Raw genomic sequence first — 24,564 nt, 5'->3', positions numbered from 1 at the left:
GGCTTCCCCCAGGGGGCGGTGGGTGGAAGCGTGGCGGGGTGGGGGGCTCCCAGCGGGCTCCCCCCCCCCCCGCCCCGCACAGCGCCGCCGGGGGTCGAGACCTGCCCGAGCATCCCTGGAGGGAAATGGGGGGGGGGGGGGAGAGGGGAAATGCGGGGGGCACGGGTTATTTCTGAAAGTGTGGCAAATAAAGTAGCCGAGAGCTCCTCCGCCCCCTTCCCCTCCGTCCCCCCCCCGCCCCCGTTTTCTGCCCTTATCTTTTGTGGCAGCCCCGCGCCGCTTTGCAGACCACCGAGTGTTTGCACGCGGGGGGGTGATGCCCCCCACCCGTGTCTGCAGGTCCTCGGGCAGCCTTTCTGCAGCCGATTTCCCCCCTCCCCCTTTTTCTATTTGCAGACCTGTAGGGTGCTGTCTGCAGGTGCCCCCTTGCCCCATCCTGCTCCCCCTTCCCCCCCAAAGGTGAAATTCTGCAGTTGCTGAGATGTTCCTGGAGACTTCTAGGACTTTTACTTCTCTTTCTTTGCAGAACACGCAGTTCTAATAGAGTACATGAGCACGCTGAGACTTCTTACATGTTTTACGGTGTGATACTGATGCTAGTGCAGATTACACCGTATTGGGGTTCCCCCCAGCCCCTTAAGCCCTTTGGAAAGTATTTAACTATTTTTCTTTCCGTTTTGTTTTCCTACCATCCCGAACAGATAAGAAGCAAATCCGTGATTTGCGCTTGTTTGTTTTATTTATTTGTTTTGTTTGTGCCAGGGGAGGGATGTACATTTCAAAATACAGTTATAAAGGGGAGTTACTAACACTTAATTCAGGAGAATATTTGTTTACAGGTAAATAAATTTGACATACTTCATGACTAGTAATTATTTTTTTGTAGTAGCTAATTTCCTGATGACAGCCACAACGTTTGTCTGAGTTAATAGATTTAAAGACGCTGTGGAACTACCTTTGATTTTTTTAAATAGGAGGGTTTTCATCGTGTATGACGTTTATAGAGCAGTTTTTGGTGCCCAGCAGTGATAAATCAAATGGAAGAATTGATCCAGTGGCCGCAAGTAACCTGTAGCTCCAGCACTGGGGTTTGGTGGCTTGTAAAAATGACCCATAAGTGATTACATTAAGGGTTCAAATAGGTTCGAAACTGACTTGGTTTGGGGAGCTGAACAAAACTTCTGTTATAAAGACTTTAAAATGGAATTTGATTAAATGCATCTTAAGTTGGTGCAGAAGTTCTGAGCAGCACAGTTCTTAAATTATTTGAGTGTAAACTGTAAAAGGACTTGTTCTTGCTTTGGAACATAAAGAGGATTTTGTCTCTGTCTTTGACAGAGAGAGTATGAAGAGGTTTCTTTTCTGCCATCGCTCGGTTTTGAAATACGCAGCTTCGTTTGTCCTATCAAACCGTAGTTGTGGTTGCAGCTTGGGCAGCTGAGTGTCGTAACTCCGGCCCCTCACCTGAACAAAATTAACCTCCTGACTATTGATTAGTGAAGACAAATTACAGCTTTGTGTGCCTAGATTACGCTGACAGATTGAAAGAAAAGTGGAAGTGACTTTAGAGATTTTTATTTTCTTCTCCAGTTACCATTTTTTCTACTGCTCTTAGCATCAGAGGAGCATTTCCAAGCCTAGCGATAAGCAGCACAAGCAGTCACGAAATACCTGTTTGGATGCGGCGTTGTTCTAAGATGGGCTAGGAGCAAACACTGGTGACCACGCCTAACTCAAGGCCCTCAGTTCATTTTTGTAAAGTAAGCTAAGATGCTGGAACTGCTTGGTCCTGGGCTTTCTTGAAAGCTGCCTGCCCAGATTTGGTAACTGGGTCATGGTGCGAAGCTGCTGTGAGTTCAGAGGGCCTGGGGTGCGCTGGAAGCAGCGCTGCTCCTGCGAAACACCGAAGGTAGGATTTGCATAATGCAGGAGATGTACTTCACCGGTCAAAGCCTGGTGGGGATACCTCTCTGCACGCTCTACTTAAAATGTTGGCTGGAGCCCAACTTCGTTGTGTGCCTGTGCAGTTTAGATGCAGTTGGCTGTGAGCTCAAAATGAGATGTGAAAGAGCGCAGGTTACTCTGATATCACATGTCCTGGGCCCAAACACACACGTCTCTGCTCCCCTCCAGTTCTTATATGACCTGTCTACTCTTGTGACCGTGTCCTGTGGCCGAGGCAGGCAAACAGGCAGCTGGATCCTTCTTTGAGCCATCCTGCTGTGGTCCTGATCTGGGCTGATGGGCACAGCCAGCTTGCCAGCTGATCTGGACAGGATCTGGTTGGATCTGGTGGATCTGGTCCTCCTTCGAGCGAGGCTTTCTCTCCTTCACAGAGATGAAGTAATTACCAGAGATGCTCCTGCATCCCCTAAGCTTAAGTTTCAGCGTTATGGAAGAATTCATTTTCTTCCTGCTCTCCTTTAGGGTTTGGATAGAAAGGAATATAAAATTTCACCTTGGAAGGAGGGCGAGGAGGACAGATTCATCTCAGAGGGGTTTGGAGGCAGAAGGATGCAAACATAAGTAGAAGAGCCAAAAGAGAAGGAACTCTCCCAAATACGGAAAAAGATGGTTCAGCTCCACCTTCTGTTTGTTTGACCGACTCCTTAAAGCAGGTTTCACTGCTGCAGTGCACAGGGAAGTGAGTTATCTCATTATTTGTGGAGAAGTTAATAGCCTCTAAGGAGTTAATGCGTGCATAAAATCAGCGCACACCGTGATAGGGTGTTGATGTCACGCTATTCGTGATTTACTGCGCTTCACCCGTGTGAGAAATATTTTGGAGTTGAAAAAGGTATTACAGAAATGCCTGTTGAAAATAAGCAAACTGGACGCTAAAAGACGGAGTTGTTTAGCTTTTGACAGCATTCAGTCATGTGCAGACACAGGCTGGAGCAGCCAGGTCATACTCACCTCAGATGCCCTCTGCTCACTGGGAACCATTCCTAGATGGCCATAAATGAGGTCTGTAATCACTTCTTTTTTTTTTTTTTTTTTCCCTCTAAGGATTTTATGCAAATGGAACTTTCTCTGGTTTACACATCTTCAGAAATACACTGACCTGTAGTTAACTTGCTATTCTCTTCCAAGAAATTACTCTATTACTTGCTATCACTCTGTTCGATAGTCTTTTATTTAAATACATATATTAAGCCCAATTTGGACGTGTTTTTTGAAGTATACCAGATAGAGTGGGTTTGCTGCTGTTGGAGCTGCATCTACGGACATCTTATTGCACGGTGAGAAGGGATTCCCAGCTCTTCACACTGAAGAAAAACCAAGTTCCCCCTAATAAATTCAGTGCACTGAAGGAGCGAGGTGGAGCCCACGCTTCAGGTTGGTGGTAGGGGATGTTTAGTGGTTTTTTTTCCCCCTTCGTTGTGCCATGCTACCTGATGTTCTGTGCATGGCTCCTTTATAATATCCTCTGCCTTGTTCAAGCTCCTCTTTCCCCTCGAAGGAGATGGGCAGGTGGACACATCCCTGAGGGCAGGGCTACGGTAGCAGTGGGGGATGGATGCTTCTTGTATAGGAACTGTAGGCAGAGGGCAGCCCAAATTTTTTGGATGCCACAGGAACCAGAACAAGTAGTTCTTCTGAACTCTGGGTTTCTTTGCTGATCTGCTTTTTTGGGCTGCGTAGTCACTCTGATTCAGTCTGAGGTGACGATTTAGGCCGTGAGGAGCAGGAGGTTGCCGGGTGGTAATCTTGGCAAGCGTTAACGCAGACAAACCTGGAATAAGTTAGCTGGAGGTTCCCGAGTTCCGTGCCCTCGCACCTTTTTCTGTTTTAAATAATAGGACTGTGCTTTCTACAGACTAGTTTGGCTCATAACTTTTTTAAAGTACGGTCGTTGAAAAGGATGTTGTCGGCTCAATGCAGTTGAGTTGCTGAATTCAAGGCGCGGAGGCAGGTTACGCCGTCCCCGTTTTCTGTTACGGACCATGTTCGACGCGTTAACTTTCACACCTTGGTGTTGCGTTTCCATACCTAAGCTGTGATAATCTCGGGGGTTTTGCTCAACACTTTGCAAATTGCTGGGTGCTTCTGTGAAGCCCTGAAGTGAGGTCTCGTCTCCTGTTGACATCAACAAGTCAGTTCAGCTAGCGTGACTGTTGTGCATGTGTTTTTGAAAGGAGGGCGAAAGCCTGCCATGTTCGTCAAGTTTGTATCTTAATTGCTCTGGATCCGAAGGAATTTGTTGTGGACAACTGGTAGCAGTGGGTTGCTGGTCTCTATTCCGCAGCATATGGTCCTTGCATATTTATTTGGGAAATTGAGGGATTCTTACAAGTCTCTTGTCCCAGTGTCATTTTTTTGTGTGTTTTCCCTCCCTCAGGCAAACATCTTATCTGTTTCTCGGAGTGATAATTACAAGCAGAAATAATTACAGGCAGATCCATAATTTGGAAAAAAAATATAATCTTTTTTATTATTTCCCCTGAAAATAAACTGTTACTGGAAGAGCTAAGGACTAGTGACAAACAGTGGAAGTTCACAGGCAAAATATTGGTTCTCTTGCATCTTCTCCTAGTGAATTTCGGCTTGCAGCGATGGTTCGGATTGGATTCCCTGGCTTTGCAGAGTGTTTTACCACTCTGGCAATGAAAGGCGCAGCCCCTCTGTCCCTGCTGGTGTTTGGGTTCTGGGTTGGACTCGTTTTGACCACCTGCTTCTTCCACCCAGGGCTGTGTCTTAGTGAGTTATGCGGAATTAGTTGCTTTTTAATCTAGTTTCTGATGGTTTCTGATGGATATCACCTGCGTGCTCACCGGTAATTGACGCACGCCTGCCAAATGCAAGCAGAGCTGGTACATATTTGTTAGGTGGGGATGTGAGGTCTCCAAATTGGGAGAGAGACGCCGGTAACAGCCAGGTCTTCGGTGGCATGTTCCAAACGCTGCTAGGTTCTGCTGTATTAAGCTCCTTAATTACTGCTGAGAACGTGTCACCAATTATAGTTCTGATCGCGTAACTAATACCAAGCTGGATGGAGGTACGGACGCTTCTGAGAGCACAGAAGTCGTTAAAGGAAAACAAACAGAGAACATTTGTACCGCAAGCAGGAAAATAATCAGATTCAATTTAGAAAAATAATAAAAGCTGATGCATCTGGGAAGAGATTGCTTTCAGTGAGGGAGGGAGATGTGGAGAACATTTCTGTGGTAGCCGGCCATGAGGTAGATGTGTTTTCAATAAGATGCAGCAATTTTGAGCTATTTAGGTAGGGACTTCATCTCGTAAGGTGGACTGGTAAAAATCCTAAGTCGTGCTTAGGTGTATTTCATTGCAGGAAAGACAGCAGCAAACTGCAGCGAGTTCAGAGAAGGGTGATAAAATTGATCACGGTGCTTATAAGGGCTGATTTAGGATAGCAGAAAGGTACGTGAGCTTATCTGAGGTTCTTTGTATAAGTCTAAGAGAGGTAGGAGTCATAAATATAAAAGATAGAGAAGACAATTTGGAGGAAAGTCATGGAGATTTGAGTGGGAGAACAGGATGACACTGAAGCTAGGAAAACGTGAAGCAAAGTGTTAGGAATTTTTACTCTCAGGGCTTTATCTCTAAGATGCACTGTGTGTTAGTTGATAGACTGGCATACAGCAGGCTGTAAGGAAACCTTCCAGAAGAAGTTCTGGAAGTCTTCTTGCCAGGAAATACAACAAGACTTTGCTAAATCTCAGAATTTTGATTGTCGAGGGGAGCTTGATGTTGTTGGAGAGCTGGGAGATGTCTTCTGGGCAGAGTCTTGCAGCCGCCTCTGCTCTAGACAGTGTGGAGAAGCAGGGCTCTAGCAGGCACTTGTTCCAGCACCTCCACCCGTGGAGACAGCAATATCTTTGTGAAGAGCAAAGCCTTCATTTAGGATTTGTAATTAAAATAATAAAAACAAACCAGCAATGAAAGCTACTCCCTGTTGTATCCCCGATTTACCATGTGATATACTTCAAATGACGGTGGACTCTTCTTTTGATCCTTTTAGAAGTAGCCGAGAAGGAGAAAAACGGCAAACCCAACAAGAGCCCCTTTGTGGACGCTTCTGCTGGAGCTCAGAAATTTCAACAGTGATCTTTTGGCGTAAGCTGATCTTCCGAGAGACATTCCTGCCATTATGAATGAAGTAGCAATAGTGAAGGAAGGGTGGCTTCACAAACGAGGTAAGTGTCTTTTCCTTCCAGGACGACAGGGTGTTGGATTGTGCACTAGACTGGCTTTCTCTCTGGGCACCACGTGCCCTTTAACAGGGTATCTTGAAATTGTCAGTTCTTGTTCTCCTGTCCACCCTAGCGGGAAACTGCATCTAAGGAGCGCGTGTGACTTTGTCAAGCTGAGAAAGCACGCGTTGCAAGGGGATTTCTTTGGGTTTGTGCATGTGTGAGTTTGCCAAAAACTGCACCAGCTCTTTGGTTTTAAAATGATTATGAAGATAGTAACTAAAGGACATGATGCTTAGAGTGGCAAATTATTTGTTTCAAATGAAGGGCTGTAGCTTTTCTTTTTGTCTTCATACGCCGATAGAAGGTGGAGTTGTCTTGAGGTGAATCTTCATTTGAACGGTGATCGATGCGCCTGGATTTTGCAAGCAATGATGTCCTCTTGCAGAGACCTGCTGGAGGACGTGGTAGTTGATTTGTGTCTGAACCACTCGGTACCAGTGTCCTGGACATGCAGAATAGCCTCGAGTTTGTGCGCTCGGTGCGTTTCTGTTTTACCACTGATGAAATTTGATTTTTATCAAAAGTCTTCTCAACTGAGTGGTGAAACTGAAAAAACATAGTCACAAGTACAGTTAAGCTTTTTGCATCCTTAGATGTTTATGTACTTATTTTTATGCGGGGTGGGTGTAGGAGAGTGTTTGTTTTCAAGTACTGTGATGCTACTCCTCCAAGGCTCTTGGCTTACCTGGTTCTTTGTCCTCTACTATCATTTCTTGGAAAGGAGAGACCAGCGTTAGGTACTTTCCATAATACCGTCATTTTTTTGGACCAAAAGCAAAATCTGTATGCCCCAGCAGTAGGGAAGCTTGCGTGGTTCTGCAGACTCAGGATTTTTCTAGAGGGTTTGCAACAACATGCCTGAAGGTGCAAAGGTATAGTGTAATTATTTTTGGAAGAAACGGAAATACAGTATCATAACCTTGATAAAGGCTGATGGCTCATCTGCAACAATAAAGTTTATAATCCATGTTTTAAAAGAGTGGAAATACATACATTTAACAGCTGGATATACAGCTTAGTTGAGCAAATTGTCTGATGCTTGACGTAAAAACGCTTTGATAAAGTTTGTTGTTTTTTGTTGTTGTTCTGGTCTGTTTTACTTAGAAGTAGGTGCTCCTATCCACTCATTATTTTAAATAACTCTCTGGATAGTTTTGGTGTACCCAGGCTACTTTATTCTGATAACATACTTGTGGATTGCTGTGTTTGGTTAAATAGGAGAAAGTAACACAGAACCATGTTTCCATTCCCGTTCATGAATCTAGAAACTCTTAAATAAGCAATATATTTGTAGTTTTAAATGTTGTTTTTAGGCTGTGGGTTTTTTAATCTTCCTTTGTTACAATTATTTCTATACTTATCTCTAAGTTTTAAAAAAGATATTTTGAGGAACACTGTACAAAAATTTGAGGGAGAAACATTTTAGAAAGTATGAAAATGGAAGCGTAAAACCACGTAGGAGGATTCAGAGGCAGATGTGTCTGAAACTTCAAGACAGGCATATTTCAAACTTGTTTGTGTTTACACTTATGAACTGATTTTTCTTTGTTTCTAGTATTACAATAAAGCTACTGTCAAGTAAAGAGACCTGTGGAGGAGGTCTTAGTAAAAGATGCCCTGATCTGTTGATCTATTTTTTTTCTATTTTAAATTACCTTACAGAAACAGATTATTATCTCTGATGGTTTGCTGATAGCAGTATGATGAGATTATCTGCTGAACACATTTCCATTTCCAAAACGTTACTCTGCATGTTCTGCATATATTTGAGATTGCAAATTTGTGCCTCAACTATTAAACATACCTCGGCGTTTTTTCGATGCCAGTTCCCCGATGCCTTTTTCCCTTCTTGGTAGGTGCAGTGACACCTACTTAATTCTGCTTTATTGATGTTGCAGCTGTTGATTTGGTATTGTCCGTGTGAGGAGGGTTTTGGAAAACAGCGCTGTATCTCCTCGGTGTGCTCTGCGCGCCAGCTCCGTTACTCTCTCAGTTGTTCTGCTTTATGTTCTGTTGAGAAATTCAGTTCTTTAGGCTTGTGGGAGTGTGGAGGAGGAACTGATCCACTGTGTGTGTGTGTGTTTTGTAAATGATTTTTTTTTTTTTTAATCATCGACATTTATTGTCAGACCCTATCAGTTTGCTAGCTCTGCAAGATCAAGTGCTACAACCACAGGATGTTTCCAAAACTGATGTCAGATACTGCGAGCGTCTGAAGTTAGGGCATAAACAGTAATTACTGCAGGGAGGGACTTCTAAAGGAGGATTTTCGATATAGGAAATGTATATTGTTTGTCTTTGGGGTAATTCATAAAACTGAAGGTTGGACTGCTTGTGGTCTTCAAACATCCTAGGGCTTTCCACATGCAGATACGTTCAGTAGCGACTGGCCAAAATCCAGTTTGGGCAATTACATTCCCCCTACCCCAAATTTCCCCCGTAGCTTCAGTTGGATATGGTACCTTTTAGTTCACGTCCTAAACAGTTGAACAGCATGGCTGTGTGCAGTCGAACAGTTGCTCCATCTAGCCCCAGCAGCGGCTTAATTTTGGTGGTTTTAATGATTTGTGTATGTATAAAGCAGCCTGCAAAGTGCTCTGGAGCCCTTCTGGATGGCAGGTGTATATAAGCATAAAGCCATCATTATCAGGAGCAGGTGTTTTGGCCTGGCAGGGAAATAGCAGGGCTTTCGAGAATTCTGGAGTTGTTTTCTTCTGTCAGCTTGCTTTACGTTTCTGTTTTTGTTTCCAGGATTAAAAATACAAATGGAGAAACGAAATTAAACATCTCTGCCTGGCCGAGAGCTCTTGGCAGTTCTGTAAGTCGGTCGCATGAAGGAAGTCCCACTTCCAGTAGCACAGATGTTTGTTTGTGTGGAGGCTGGAGTCATCTCCGCGACACGTCTAACCTCAACCGGGCAGAAATATAAGAATTCATGAATGAACTTTTTTTTTTTTCTTTTCCCACTTGGCAGCGCTTGATGCTGTTACTCCAGTCGCAGTGAGGCGAGGGACTCTTGCAAGACAAAAACGGTAGTTAAAATACTAACCACTTCTGCCTAGCTGTGTAGCTGAGTGTTCGAACATGGACACACATGGAGAATGTGGAGGGAAGAAACTCAGATTCGGGGTGGTGCAGTGTGTGTGTGCATTCGGCACACGTAGTCCTCAGTGGTGTTGTGTCAGAGGATTGCTTAGTGGGGAAGTACGGGGGAAATGGGTAGTGCCAGAGGTGCTGTAATTGGGATTGAAGACGAGGGAGGAAGGAGGAGAATTATCTGCCCAAGTTGCTGCTTGTTGAAATTCTGAGATGACTGGGTTTCTGGATGTGTGTAATGAGTATCCTTACTTCTGATCGTGTGTTGCGGAGCTTTTTAGATGAAAGAGAAATGCCAGAGTGTATTTTATTTACTTTACTGTTTCATTCTTAAAGATCTCATTGGATTTCTCACGTCTTTCTGCTCTGCTCCCTGCTTATAAAAGTCCTTCTATTGTCTTCAGTCTTCATCCTGTTTTTTTTTTTTTTGAAGCCTTTTCTGCAAGGCTAACAAAGAGTGGGATTGTGCGTTTCGATACTCTGTCATCTCTGTCTTTCCTCCTATGTCCGGTTTTCCTATTAGGGCATAAACTCTGATGGAAAGAGGAGGCTTAGAGAGAGAGGGAGGGACGGAAGGAGGGGGAGGGAAAAATGTACACTGACATTTGAAAAAGGAAATAGAAATCTAAGTTTCTCACTCTGAGGCAGTTACAAGCAACAGGAGAAACCTGTGTACTCATCCGTTGATATCTGGCAGCAAATGTGGAGCTACTTTTTAATTTTTCTTGGTTTTAAATGGCCTATGAGTATAGCACAGTAATTTTAACCATGAAAACCATAACATGTCCTCCAAATATCAATTTCTATGGACTTCAGACTGATAAAACTGTTTGGCTAGCTTAGAGTTTGGCTGCCAAGTTGATCAAAATTACTACAGGTCCTTAAATGAGAAATTAATACAAAAGATACTTACTCCACTGCTGGAAATACTACTAAAGTTGTTAAAGAATTATTTCGGTAATGCAATGGAGTGACAGGGATGTTCTAATAAATAACCACTAGTCCTTGGTGGCTTGTCTTCCTACAGCTTCATTGCACGAAATGAATGCAGGGTCAGTATTTTATATAAAATACCAACCAAGCAACCGATTGGTGCTCTTTTAACTTTCTCTAGGAGAGTAACACAGACTGTGAACTTTAGTTTTGTTATTTTGAGCACAGGTTCAGAGTTTTAGTATCCTTTTAGTATGAATCAAAAGGGGATCTCAAGATGTATGACCAGAAGTTAACTTTTTGGGTCTCCTGTGTTGCTGTTTTCCTTCACCTCTTCTTTCTTCTCTCTTTTCTGTTCTCACCATGTTCCCTACCTCTTTTTGTATGTATGTATGTGTGTTTGTTTTATTTCGGGCTGTTTTCTGTGTGTTTTTTACCTTGGCTTTTGTCTGTCTGTGGGACGTAGCAGTGCACTTTCTCGATGACCTGTGTAACCAGAACCTTCGAGGTTCAGCGTAGTTCAAGCATCGGCTGGCTTTCACGGTATTTCAAAGGAGAGGCTGTGGCATTTGCTACAAAGGATCCTAAGACACATCTGAACTCAGAAGATGCCAGCTAGAGAGGGCGCAGCTGCTTCAGAGGAAAAACTGGGGGTAAAAGGAAAGGTAAGAAACAAGACAGGGGCTGAACAAGGAGCGGAGGGGGGAAGTTTGTAACAGGGGAAAGAAGCTGTTGTTACTTCCAGAGCTGAAGGTTCGGGTGCGTAGGGAAATCTTTTGCTGCTCTTATTGAAAACAAAAGATAAGCTGTGTCAGTTTGTGGTTTTTCTTGTGTCTCTCTTTTTCAACACAAGGGGCTATGGTTTTGCAATGCTAGTTCTCAGTTGCTTTCATTTTGCTAGCCCTGTTCTGGGAAAAGGGGACTGGGGAGGAACCAGGAAATCGTCAACCAATAAATCTGACCTTGGTGGTAGGCAAGATGCTAGAGACATTAAGAAAGGATGAGATCACAAAACATCTGGAGAAATATGAGCTGATAATGGCTAGTCAGCTAGACTTTGGAGGGTAGACCTCATCTGACGGCATTATTTGTGGAGAGATCATAGGAAACAGACTGGGTACAGTGTACTGTAAGAAGTCTGCTGTGGACGACAGGGAAGTCAAAGGCTGGGAATTACCTGGTGCAGTGTAGTTGTACTGTACCACGTCTGTGAGCGGGGAGAGAGCTAGTGCAGCCTAGAAGTGGCTCATCGTCCTTCCCCTGAGCAGACTGCTTCAGGTTTTGTCCCTTTCTTTTATTTTTCAGTGTCCTTTTTGAAACGTCTTTCTGGCCAGAACTTTGTCGTTTATGAAAACCCATTCTTTAAGTCACAGCTTCACATTTTTGAATGGCAAAGTCCAATGTTTTTTTTTTTTTTTTCCAGTAAAAATGACTTTTTCCAGAATTTGTGTTCCAACATTTTCCTCCACCTTTCTTTTGGAACACACAGGTCTCTAGAGAAGAGTAAACTTCTTTAGAGAAGCCATGCTAGGTTAGATATTTTTCTCTGTGTTTGTAAACTGGAACTTAGATGCAAGTCTGAATGACAAAGAGGAACAACTCAGATGTAGATGGCCAGATTGCTGATGTCAGTTCTGGAAGTTTACTTTCATATTCTGTTTCATTGTATGTCAGAAACTAAACAAACTAGGTCTCAATTTTATCTCTAAAATTGGTGTAGTGTCATAAGTTTCTGCTACTACTTGTGACGAGATTTGGCAGTGAAGGATCTAGGACATTACAAGCATGGTTTAAAGCGAGCCTGGTACACTTTATACAGTGGTTTACACAGAAACCGCCTGAGTTGTCTTTGATCCTCTCTCTTTCATGGTTCCTTTATTTTACAGGAGGAGGAAAATAAAAGTTAGGTCTGTGCAAAAAAAAAAAAAAATCCACGTGTGGTTTTCTGTTGTTTTTTTTGGTTTGTTTTCTTTTTCCCTCAGTAGGCATATTGAGAAGTCATCAGGTTTGAACTTAGGAAGAAGCACTAATTGAGTGTGCTATTTTGAGGTAAGGAGAGCAGAGAGTAAAGCTGTGCTCATTGTTCTTGCAGGAGCGATTTTAAACAAGGGGCTGTGCTATGCCTTTTAAATTTGGTGCCTCGTCCTCCCGTCAGAATTTCTTCCCCTGCAGCCTGTGTGAACGCCAAAAGCTTCCTTCCCTTCCACAGTTCCCTGCTCGTGCTCCCCCGTGTACGCACCATCAGCTGCACTCCTTCCCTGAACTTCCTCTGCTTTAGCACCATCAGCCTTAGGCTTCACCACCTGAAAAGGCTGGCGAGGAGTTTGATGCTCTTAGACTCTTACATGACATGGTGACGTGTAGTGGGTCTCCCTTTATCCAGTTTGTGTTTCTGTAAAGGTCTCCTAGAAGCTGCTGGGGTAGTTGTTGGTCTCAGACTCACTCAAGGAATAAGGAAACAAACCTTAATATGTGCTGGGAAGAGAGGATTGCTTAACATTTGTGCATTTCATTTGAATGTGTTTTAAAAGATGGAGCATTGTTGTTCAAAAAAACAAAACAAACCCTCTCAGCCTTGTGTTTTTTTCCCTTTTACATATCAAAGTAACTGATTTACTAAGAAAAGAAACAAGTTGAGCCTTATTGAAAAATCATCTCTCGAGGGGGGAAGACGGAGGGATTATTATTTTCAGATGTATTATGTTGCAGGTACAATGTGCATCTTAAAGGGGGAACAAAAACCAGGAAACTATATGAGGAAAGAGGAAGAAAAAGAATGGAGAAAGAATAGCACCATATTAGGTGTGAAGTAGCGTGCTTCTGTGAGAAATATTTATTGCAACTGAAAGGGGGAAATAACGAAGACCGAACTTGAGTGAAAACATGTTACGAGCTCTTAGATTATTCTCCCACCTCGTCAAGTTGAGCCAAAAATGTGAAAAGATAGCTGGTCAAACACTGTTGTGAAATTTGTCAATTCATGCAAAAGTGCATGGTCGTATTTGAGGACAGGCGCGGTAAACAACCGTCACACACTGCCGGCAGAAGAAGAGAGTTGTCAGTTACTGTTTTCCTGGGTCTCTGGGGTAAGTCAGGAGAGCTTTGAGGTGCTGTCCAAAGCCTGGGTCTTGGGTGAACTGCACGCCGAAATAACAGCGTGAGCCAGCGGGCTGTGCATGACTGCAGAGGTGCTGGGTGTCTCTTGAGACTGCGCACACCACCTGAGCTGTCCATGGGGCTGTCACATCAGTGATATCGCATCAGTCTGTTCTGTTTGGCTTTAATAACCTACTCGTAATGAAGACCACGGAACGTACGTGCCAGGGAGCTGGGTTTTATGTAGGCCATGAGCCACAGCCTTCGCAGGAGGCGCTTGTCTTGAAGTCTGGAGCTTGCTCCCAAAACACGTGTTGATGTGCTGATAGAAATACCTGAGTCACGAGTGGCACTGGACTTCAGGTGCCAATGGGGGTCGTGGCTGCTAGCAGCAGTCGCTGCTAATTCACAAATTTTAGGTGCAGGCCTTATGTTGGTTCTGGTTTTACAAAATCAGTCCCTACATGTAGACATCACAAGATTTTGACAGTTTTGTCCCTTTCTGAAGTAGAGAAGTTTGGTAATTCTCATAATGTAGAGGAAAACTGGAAAACATAACCTGAGTAGCTTCTTAACAGTTTAGACTAAGGAGAAGAAAAAGGGCTGTTAAATTGCTTGCAAATAAAAGTCTCAAAAATTATACAATTTAAAATAATTTATATGTTTATATTTTTTTTGAATCCTTAGCTGCACATTGTACCCTGTTATTTCTGCAATTCCGTTAGAGGATGTGGGGTTCGAGAAATTTATCCTGATTATACTTCAGAAAGCTCGTGTTAAGAAAGAATAACTTTTACATTTGCTGCAAGAGGCTTGGCAGGTTTAATGGATAATAGACACATATAAATGAAACTCTATCTGAACTGCTTTTTTATCCATTAAACTCCAGTTAATTTAAATCTCGAGTTAATAGAAAAAGAGAGACTTTTCTAAAATTTTTTCTATGTGTTTTCCATATGAGTCCTTGTGTGTGCCATATCCTACCTGCCAGCATAACACCACGTGTTTGGAATGATGTCGTTACACTGGTGTGCCAAATATTTACAGTAGGTGGGGTTTATGCCCTGAAATACACGGATGCATGCTATTTTATATATTCTTGCCAGTGTGCCTCAGTTGGGCTTCAACAATTGGAGCATTGGTAAAAAGTTAAACCCTTGCACAAAACTGTTGAGCAGCTCAAAATCCATTGTTAGGCCTCTTCACAGCTGCAGAGTGGGAATACTGGCTCATACTTGCTAGTTGCTTTTCAGGGACTTCCAGGCACAGATTGTCTGGATTGTTTTTTGTGTGCGTGTCATACACATCCCTGCTTCTGTCTGTGGTCTGCAAAGCTTCTATAAATAGCAGTCGGTTACCTAAATGAAAGTGTTTTCATTGTATTGATTTACTTTATTATTTTTTTTAACTTCCAACCATGCAGTCTCCTTTATTAATTAGAAATTAAACTGGGAACACCACGAGAAGTGATCGCTTTTCAACTGAAGGCATTTATTTCTTAATTCAAGGGTTGACTAAAGGTGTACTTGTAGCATTTTAGCTACATGATATGTTTATTATTCCACTGCAGGTTTATGCGTGGACCAGACTAGAATTCCGTTGTGATAATTTATGGCGACAGTGCTGGCTGTGGGGCTTGGAAGTAATTTTACAGGTGGAAATTGATTTCTGAACACAGGACACAAATTTCTTGCTGCAGTAAATTCAGTAATCAAGTCATTTCCTGATAAATGTTTTTTGTGTTGCTTTGGCAGTGTCTTGAGAAGACTGCTTTGGATTGGTAGGTGAAACACTGCTATCATCTTGCCTTTTTCTTTGATGTGTATATGTATATATTTTAATGAAACTGGACTTTTCAAGTGGTCTTCAGTAGAAAAATGGCGTCATTGCTTTAGTACTGCCTTTGGTACATTTCAGGCAGTGAAGGAGTAGGATAATAGTTGACTTTTTCAACCTGAAGTTTGCATTGTATTGGAGATTGTTGTAGTTCTAGGTTGATTTTTTTCTGGTACAAGATATAGTTTTACTACATAACTGATTTATCTCCAGGTGTGGAAGCTGAGGTTGCCATGTTACTTGCATGATAGGAAAAGTATTTATCCTAAATGAGAATTAGGAAAAATGACTTTTTTCGTATGTGAAAATCGTTGAAAGCTTGCCAGCAGCAGCCTTCAGAGATACTGCCTATTGAAGGCTCTTGGGTCAGCTCGCTTATGTTGTTTCTGCTGAAGTTTAGCCTGTGAAGTCGAGGTATCTTGATCCAAGAGAAGGGGAGATAGTTAAATTACATCATCATGGAAGAATACCAGAATAGTTAGCTTTAAAGCCATTCAAGACTACATTGGCACCCCTTTGTTATACAGTGTAGCTGAAAACGAACAGCAGCAATAATGAACCAATCCATCTAAATCACAGCAGCTGAACAACTGACTGTTCTATCTCAAAATGCAAATGCGTCGTGCAGAATGGATTTAATTGTAAATGTTTGCTTAGTAGGGAATATGAGCCCTTTAGTTTGTGACAATAATCGTGAATACAAAGACCCACAGAATTTTAGGGTTTACGTAGCTTGTCCCCATTCTCATAACAATATTTCAAAGTCAATTTTTTTTTTAAATGTACCATTTGGCTTTTTTTCTAGCCGGTGAATAGAAGTCTAAATGCCCAATCACCGAGCAGCGTGTTGAAAACGGAAAGATAAATTTAGCTATATGTATTTAGATCAGGCAGGATTTTCTGTTGTATTTCTTTCACATCTATGTTAGGGCTCTTTAATAGCTTCAGATAATAAGAAGGAAAAGTGCTGACTTTTCAAAGCTTAGATTTGTTTTTACAATGCAGTAATGCCGAGTGTTATGGGGAGTCTTAGCATTCCCTTTCAGGTTCTGGTGAGGTGGCTCTCAGACAATGAAAGGTTATACTGAGGAATTTCTGCTCCAGTTTCAAAAACAAAGCGAACAAACAAAAACCATAAACAACTCTGTGTGGAAATCTTCGTTCTTTGTTAAATTCTTGAAACCTGGCCGCTGATTGCAACTCCTGAGGTGGAATATCTGTCACTGATTTGAATTTTTAATTAAAATAAAATAGCATTGCAGTCTTTTGGGGAAGGGAAAAAGCTTACAGAGCTTTGCTGGTAAAGAGAGAGAAAGCAGAAATCTCTGCCTCCAGGCTGTTAACGAGGTACGTTTCTGTGTAAGGGAAAACAGATATAACTTTGGAAACACACACATGTACACAAAAGTGCCCATGTTTATGCTTCTGTTGGCATTTTGTGTGTGCATGTGTTTAATACATTTCACATGTGGATCAGGCCTTCTGAAAAAGAGACAACAAAACCCCCCTGAAGAATAGGCCTTTGTGACACTGGAGAAGTTTACTGTGCCAAAGTTATGGTAAGAATTTGTAAATTTTGGCTGCCGGAGTGCTTCCTTCCCCTGCTATGTTTTTAATGTTGGAAACTTAAAAGTGTGGAATAGAGGGTGTTTTTTTTTTTTCTTCTTTTAACTGACAATGCAAACATTCATTTCACAAACTAACCCGCCTGTTCACATGACGCTGCTGGCTGTATATAAACACCCCGTTGATCTTGTTCCTCACAAGCCTTCTGCGGCCTTCCTGAGTCACACAGAAATGGTCGGCCGCTCTTCTCAGCGCTGCGGACCGAGGCTCGATCTGCTCAGACTCAGTTTGCCAGATTCCTGTCCCTGAAAGAAATGTTTTCACTTGGAACAGGGCCCTCAGAGCCTGGATGTTTTGCCATGGCGCTCTCTCTCTCTGTGTTTAAAATACTTCGTTTCTGCTATCTTGGGAATTGTTTTGTTTTGCCTGTATTCTTTGGATAAAGCTGAACCTGTTGGAGAGAAGTTTTGTATTTCCTAGTCACAAAACCATCTTCCCCTTACATACGATGTCATTTCTTCATGTTGCTCTTGCACAGAAGGCTTTAGTTTGTGAGGAGGCAAGGTGACTTGGGATCACAAAGCTCAGTACGGGGCTGCCCTGCCAGGCAGGCCTGCCCGGTGGCCCAAGGACTCGGTGACAAGCTGGGCAGCACAGCTGGCTTCACAGGGCTCTTCTGGAGTAACCAAGGGCAGAATACGAGTCCAAGGCTAGACTGTCATGGTGACAAAATATTTAGAAAACATTTTCTTGCTTGAAACAAAAGCTTGGATTGTGCAACGCGAAGTACTGTCCCAGTGTAATAAACGACTTTGTGTATTTTTAAAGGGTTCTGCCTGTTCCGTGGCCGCCAGCTCTTGCCACATTCGGCGTGCTCAGGTAAAACGAGGCCTTCTTCCTCAGGCCTTTTACAGGCTGGGGTGATTCTTCTCCTTTGCACAATGGGCTTGCAAAGACTTTAGCAGCCAAACCTGGCCTCGTATTTTGAACAATGTAAACGGTCCTGTTAAGGCAGGTGCAGTGGAGCTGCTGATTTTCCTCAGCCATGGTGGCGCTGCTGCAGTCATGTAAAACTTGAGCGTTGCTTTTGGCCTGGACTCATCCCGAGTAAACTCGAGCACTAGACTTGGTAAGTGCTTTGTTTGGGTTAGAATGTCCTGTTCTTGCTGCAGTAGGAGTATTTTGTACTGTAGGTTTTTCATCCTTTCATAATAACTGCTATTACTTTTTTTTTTAACGCCTCAGATTTTGAGATGTCCAAGCAATACAGATACCTACCCTCTGACTTGAAAGGAAGCGAGAGCTTTAAAGTGGCTGTAGACAGATGTACAGTGGCTGTAGTAGATTGTTCACCTGGAACAATATAATATGATTTTAAGATGGGCAAAATCTGTGAAAATCGGGTGAAGGCTGTTATCTAGGCAGTTCATCATAACTGCACCATTTGGAGTTCATGCATTTTTTCCCTGTCTAGTTTGTCTTCTGGGTAATATTGGTTGTAATTTCGTAGAAAAGTATGGTTTTACGTACATACTTGTATTGACTGCTCTGCTCAGAGCATCAGGTGGTCAAGTTTTTTTCTGAAATACTGACTTCTCTCAGCTCTACGGCAGCTATAACCAGATTGTCTGTGGATTTTTGATTTTCAGAGTAATTGATGTATTTAACGCTGCTGTAGATGATGGATTATACCATTATTAATGAAAATGGGAAACAAAAGCCAAGCGTGGAGGTGGTGGTGGTGGGGAATATACTTTTCATCGGTTTGCATCGCCGTGCAACTTTGCATGCTTGGCGTGTAACCTGTCCCATTCAGAGGGCTGCTGCAGAGCTCTGTTCTCTTGGGCTGCTGCTCTGTTGCTATCTGCTAGTTCCTCTGTGGCATCGAGCTGCAAAAGCAGCTGTTTTTCCTTTTCATACCTATTTTTACTGCCTCTAATTTGCTATTAAGATGTTAACTTCTGCCTCCAGTTAGCCTAGCATGTCTCAATACTGTGACTACAACATGGGGGCAAGCAAACACTTCTGTGCTTTCTCTTCTGCTACCCTTTCACACTCGGGAAATGTTCCCTGTAAACATCTGCAGTGCTGCTTTATTATCCTCTTTAAAAGCTCTCGTTTCTTGTGTTGCTTATAAAAGGCCTTGATGAACTTGCACTGCATGTGCACTGCGACTGCTCTTCACTGTGATGCCCAGTATCGGTCCCTTTTCTTTTTTTCCATTTTTCTCTCTGGCTTTCCATTGTCCCTGCCTTATGGCAGTAACGTCTGCAGAGCAGGGCCTATCTTATTGTTTTATTTTGACAGCAGCTGGTTCAGCTCCTGAAGTGTATGTGAAGTTGCAGTGTACTGCAGTAATACAAATTAGGCTATAGAAAGCTGTATGTAAAACACAGGGTGTGGGGAAGAGGTCAGATTTACTGTGATTATTTTTGAGTTTTTAAGGTGTTTTTTTTTTTTTAGCATTCTCTGAGTAACAGGTGACTAGCAGGAATGTGCAAAAATGAATATATGTGAAGTTTTCTTCCTGCTTTAAGGGAACGCTTCTCTGTAAGGCCAGAGGAAAGCTTTCTTCTCAGCAGCAGCTCCAGGCTACTAGGAGAGGGCTGCTTCAGTGCTTGTTGGCTTCTTGAAGAGGTTTGTTTACTCCCTTGGCTAGACTGGGTGTGATTATGGCAAAACCTCATGTTTCTGGAGACTCTTCGCTTTTAGGGCACCATTTTAGAAGTGGAATGACACTCAGCAGGATGTATGGTTGTAGACACACATTCGTACTTCAGAGGCAGTGCATAGCTTTTTGACCATGTACTATTCTGTGCTGTTTGTCTCACGATTCATGTGGTAGAATAAAACACGGAGGAACACAGAATTCATTTCTCCTCTTTATGCCCACTACACACAGAGAATATTTATTGATACTCATTTTTCCTCTGACTCTTACAATCTTCAAACCAGTTACTGGAGTCAAGGAGATTAAAATGAGGGCGAACGGCCAAGAAGACTTGAGGTTTTGGTCCTCAAATTTGATTTGAAAGTTGGAGTTTGATAAAATTGCATTTGTTTCCCCTCCCCTTAAGTTTTTATAGTTCTCCTGAATTACCTACGTGTACTGTTGGTGTTAGGATCTCTTTTGTGGAGTTTTGTATAGCCCTGCTTTGCGTAGAAGATTAGACAGATCACCTCTGATGGTTCCTTTCAACATGAAGTACTGTGATTTTTTTTTGACCAGTTTGGCGTTGGGAATGTCTTGCAAAGCTGAGTCAGATTTTGAGGGAGAATAACAAACTTACTTGTAGATGAGAGCGGTTTGATTTTAGCTTTGAGATTCCTCGTGATGGCCAACAAACAGAAAATAAATAGTAGTTTCTCTGTTGTCAACAGGCTTTGTCATTTTTCGGTGGTGTCTGATCTGTTCAAATACAGAAATCTGGATTTTGTCAAGGAAAAGGTTCAAATCATGTAATAATAAACCTCACTAGTTCAATACTTGTTGTTAGTAATCTGGGTCTGTGCTTTGGAACCAGAAGTTGCTTTTTGCTTTAATTACCGGGATGTGAGGCTTATTAAGAATGCTCTATGGCTTTAGAGCTGCTGGGATTTGTTGTTACGTTTATTTTGCTGTGAGGAAGCAGGAATATTTCTAACCTCATCCTGTCTTTCCTCCTCCTCCCTTCTGTTGTCCTGGTGCAAAAGACGGGGGAGAGGAGTGATGTCAGGGTGAAATATGGGTGGCAAAATGTGTGGTGGGGCCAGCTTTGTTCTTTCTGATCCTCTCCAAGGCAGACTAGTGTTATTTTACGTCACTGATGGAGGTTGAGAGCCTTGATGGTCATCGTCAACTCTTGCTGGTTGGCTGCAGGTCCTTGGGACTCTGTGGCCGAGTGAAGCAGACAAGGCATGCTCTGGGTTCATATTGTGTTCATGGTGGTTGAAGTTTACGGCAGGAACCTGTTACAAAGGCAAGGCCTGGGCCAGAAGGTCCAGTTTGCCAGCAGAGATGGGCCAGGTAATCCACAGGGTCACGGACCTGGGCTGTTTGTACCACGGTCATAGTGACTGCGAGTGGCTGAGGGAATTCACAAAATAGCATTTAATGTCAAGTTGTAGAAGCTTGTTTCACAACTGGCGCTCTGGATGGCAGCAGCTGGAGTCCCCAAGGACAGAGTAAATTTTGGACCTGAGGTGCCATTTCACTCAGAAGAGAGAGCCTTTGAGGGCAGGGTTGAAGCCTGGCTGTGCCAAAAATGAGAAACCTTGAGCAGTCTGCAGCCTATGGTATTTGTTTTATCTGAGACAAGATGGTTGTGTGAAGCCTGGAGCCAGGGTCTGCGTATGAGTCTGCATCAGCTCTGTGTTTAGATCTGTGTCTGAAATGAGATAGCTGTAGTCTCAAAGGGATTTTTTTATTTCTTATTATTTTACAACCCCAAATCTCCAGAGCAAGGAGGCTTGTGAAGGACGCATGTCTAATGCCAGCTTTCTATTAAAACTTTCACTAATTATTTTGAAAATGTACTTATGACCTGTCATGGATTATTTTATTTTTCTGCTTTGAAAACTTTATATGTCTTCCTTCCTTTTTCCACAATACCAGGATAGTGCTGACTATTTTGGAAATTTTCTTTGTTCGCATTTGGACTTCTGAATGCAAACAGTGCCTGCATCCGATATTCTGCTCCATTTTTGCTAAGCTGCAAACATTGCTAATAAAAGGGGTGGGCGCTCCCCATACCTTGCTGTGCAGAGCAGAGAGGCAGGTCAAACTGCAGGCTGAGCATCCAGAAGCTGAGGAGGTGGCTGGCGTATTGGTGTCCTGGAACTGAGAGTCGAAGCCAGTCCTCCCCTGCTCTGCCACAGACTTCCTCCTATACGATCATCTCGGATAAAGCTATTTTTATGTCTCTGTGCCCCAGTTCCCTATCTGTAACATGGTGATAACGGCACTTCCCTACTTCACAGGGATGTTGTGAGGACAAATGCAGCTCAGACCGTGGGGCTCTTGGATGCTGTGGTAACTGGGGGCACAGATGGAAAAAGGGAAATGTTCCGCATAAAAGCTTTCTGTTCTTTAAGCCCAGCGGTAGGTTACAGCCCTGATGCGAGTGGTTTTCACTCAAGTCATGACTGGTGCCATGTCTTTTCCCTGAATGTTTCCTTGCTCGAATACTGTGTGCATACCAGCAAAACACTTAATGTCCTTACTAAAAGCTATTGTTTGCACCATTGGCTGCAGGCTCTGAGAGCCTGGGCAGGACTTACTACTTGTATTTGCTCGTGTGGGCTACTCACGGGGACTGAATGGAGTAAGTGCTTCTGGCAGCAGCCACCCGGTGTATGTCACAGACTGACTCACGTGCTGGAAGGAGTTAAAAATAGGTATGAATGGATTTTCACTTGTGAAATTCAAACTAATCTAGTGGTTCCTACGAGCAAGAAGTGGACTGCAGTCTGACCAGAGTAAAGCAAATGTCCTTGACATAACTGGTTAAATTTCATAGAAACCACTTCCTTTGTGTTGCCACTGACAACATAACATTCCTTAACGTTTGATTTCAAGTGGCGCTTTATTACCCAGATGTACATGCAAACACGCTTTCTTCCGAAGAATTTCTGTCCAAAGACACCACAGAGGAGTGCAATACTTCTGTTTCTAACATGGACTTCGTTGTGCTTGTTTTTGTATAGTACAAGCAGGTAAGAGACAGGAAGCCTTATCTGCTCACTGTGTCCAAAAAGGAGGCTGCAGTGAGTTGAGTATTTATTCAATCAAATCTTGTCCATGCCAATTGCAGTGTTTTTAGGGGCGCTTCTTGGGCCAGGAAGTAGGAATGTACTTCGTTTACTGCTTGCTCTGCGAAACCTGGGGCTCATGTCATCTTCCTTGTTCACCTGCTTTGAGAAGTTCTATATTTAGTTGTCTCTGCCCATCCACTTGAACAGGACAAAAATAATTGTGGTGTAATCCATCCTCTCCTTCCTTTCCTCTCCACCTCTTCCCTCCCCTTTCCTTTCAGCTGTTTGGAAAGTGGTGGATTTTCTGTTTGTTTTGCTTTGTTACAAGAAGGGCTCAGGAGCCGGAAAACACATTTATGCCCTGCAATAAAATTGTTGTGAAGAGTATGCAAACTATCAGAAACACTTCCTCCTCTGCTACAACGCTTGCTGAGGGGTCAGAGTGTGCGCAGAGTGCGTGGAGGGAGGTGGAGCAGAGAGGTTGGGAAACGACTTGCATGTGGCATATATCTGTCTGACAAAAAGCCAACCGTGCCAGGGGATAAATGAACAAACAAATAGTGTTTCAGCGCTGAACTCTGAGGCTGAACCTAAAGTTTGCACAGAAGCAAATCTGCCGATAAGTTTCCGATGGACCTTGACTCCTGTTGTGCAAGCGCTGTGTAGTGTTTACCTCAGGAGAGGAGGATCTGCACCTCGTTTGTGCTGTGCAGGGCATCTTCTGCGTCCCACCACTGATGTACCCCATCGTAATGTCTGTCACAGATCAGCACCGGCTGAACCCCCCCAGCAGTGTTTAAGCGCCTCACCCCTTGACTTCATTAAACACCAAATTAGTTAAGCACGTTCGTTAACCTAGCTTTGGTTGTTGACTGGTTTTTATCTGCAAATTGTATAAAGGGTGTCCACTGAACTTAGCAAAACGTTTGTTGCCTCTGTTATCTGAAATATTATTGTCTTCCACTATTAAGCTGATAGTGATTTGAGGGAAACTGTATTGTTTTGGTGAAACTGCTTTGGGATGCAGCCTGCCAAGTTTTTTTGTGTCTTGAGCTGAGCGTTCAGTGTGTTGTTGTTCTGAAGAGACACGTTGTCTGGAGATGGAGGGGGAGTGTTTGTTCCCACAAAAAAAATATATATGTATATAAAACACTTTTTGTAACTTGAGCAGTTTTTAGTTTATATTAAAGGTGGTGGTGAGGAACAGAAAGATTGAGGAAAAAACCCTGAATTGATACTGAGTAGAGAATTCCAGTTGTTTTTTGTGGACATTTTCCATTCAGTATCTGCTTTTCAAAAGGCCGTGAGAAACTTTGATTTGCTTCTTTTTGCACTCGTAGAATTACCACAGGACAGGCAGTGGGAAGGATCGTCTTTGTGAGCCGTCCCTGATGTAAAGGATCCCGAGTCCCTTGTCCTCCTCTTGCGTGCCAGCTACGGCCCAGGAGCCACGGCTGAGGCCTCTGGGACACGAAGGGCCTGTGGTGGCACGGGCCTGCAGGGTGACTGCCCTGGGGCCGCCGGTTGTTGGCTCATGGTGTCACTTCTGTCACAACTTCCGCACGGTGGGCACTGGAATGAAACCTCTGACCAAACCCGGCTTCCACCTAGGAGCCTAAATTGGGGTTTGAACCCCCAGGCTATGAATTTTCTGAGAGGACTTGCTGCCCTGGCCCGCCTCTGTGCAGCGGGGTCCGATCACACCGGGCCCTGTGCTGTGTGCTGCTTTTTGAGAGAAGGTTGCTTTAGTTTCTAGGAATGTTAATTCCTTACTTCACGGGCACAAATATGCGTTGGGAGCGTTTAAAAGGGAGCGGGCCCTGAATTGAAAGTGCACTTCTTATGCTTCAAGGCATAGCGTTAATCCTTTTAGTAGTTTGGATTGCTGGGATTGTAGTGGGCAGGCCGGGATGCCTTGCAGACATCTGCTTTGCTGTCTATTGAGTCAAGTCAATATCCTCAAAACTGTAATTTTCACTGTAATGACGGATTACGCTTGTCACAGCGCATAGCATTTTGTCGTGTGCGCTTAATAAAAGAAAACAGATTCTAATGCTGCTTATTTCTGAAGTCAAATACATCT

At 43.3% G+C, this 24,564-nt stretch overlaps 1 protein-coding gene across 2 annotated transcripts in view; it reads left to right on the top strand.

Annotated features, from left to right (window-relative positions):
* Positions 1 to 24,564, top strand: part of AKT1 (AKT serine/threonine kinase 1) — a 72,859-nt gene that overhangs the window by 660 nt on the left and 47,635 nt on the right. The window contains exons 1-2 of one of the 2 annotated variants that reach the window (XM_083839863.1): positions 499 to 3,339; positions 5,987 to 6,161. In XM_083839863.1, coding sequence (XP_083695989.1) covers positions 6,116 to 6,161 — 46 coding nt within the window. In that variant the 5' untranslated portion in view covers positions 499 to 3,339; positions 5,987 to 6,115. Of the gene's footprint in view, positions 1 to 498; positions 3,340 to 5,986; positions 6,162 to 24,564 lie in introns of those variants that run through there. The other variant, XM_083839862.1, reaches the window with a different exon arrangement.

The sequence above is a fragment of the Anser anser genome (genome assembly GCF_964211835.1).
Source record: "Anser anser genome assembly, chromosome: 5".
Classification (NCBI taxonomy): Eukaryota; Metazoa; Chordata; class Aves; order Anseriformes; family Anatidae; genus Anser; species Anser anser.
Note: the sequence above shows the minus strand (reverse complement) of the source record. Positions and strands in the feature narration are given on the sequence as shown.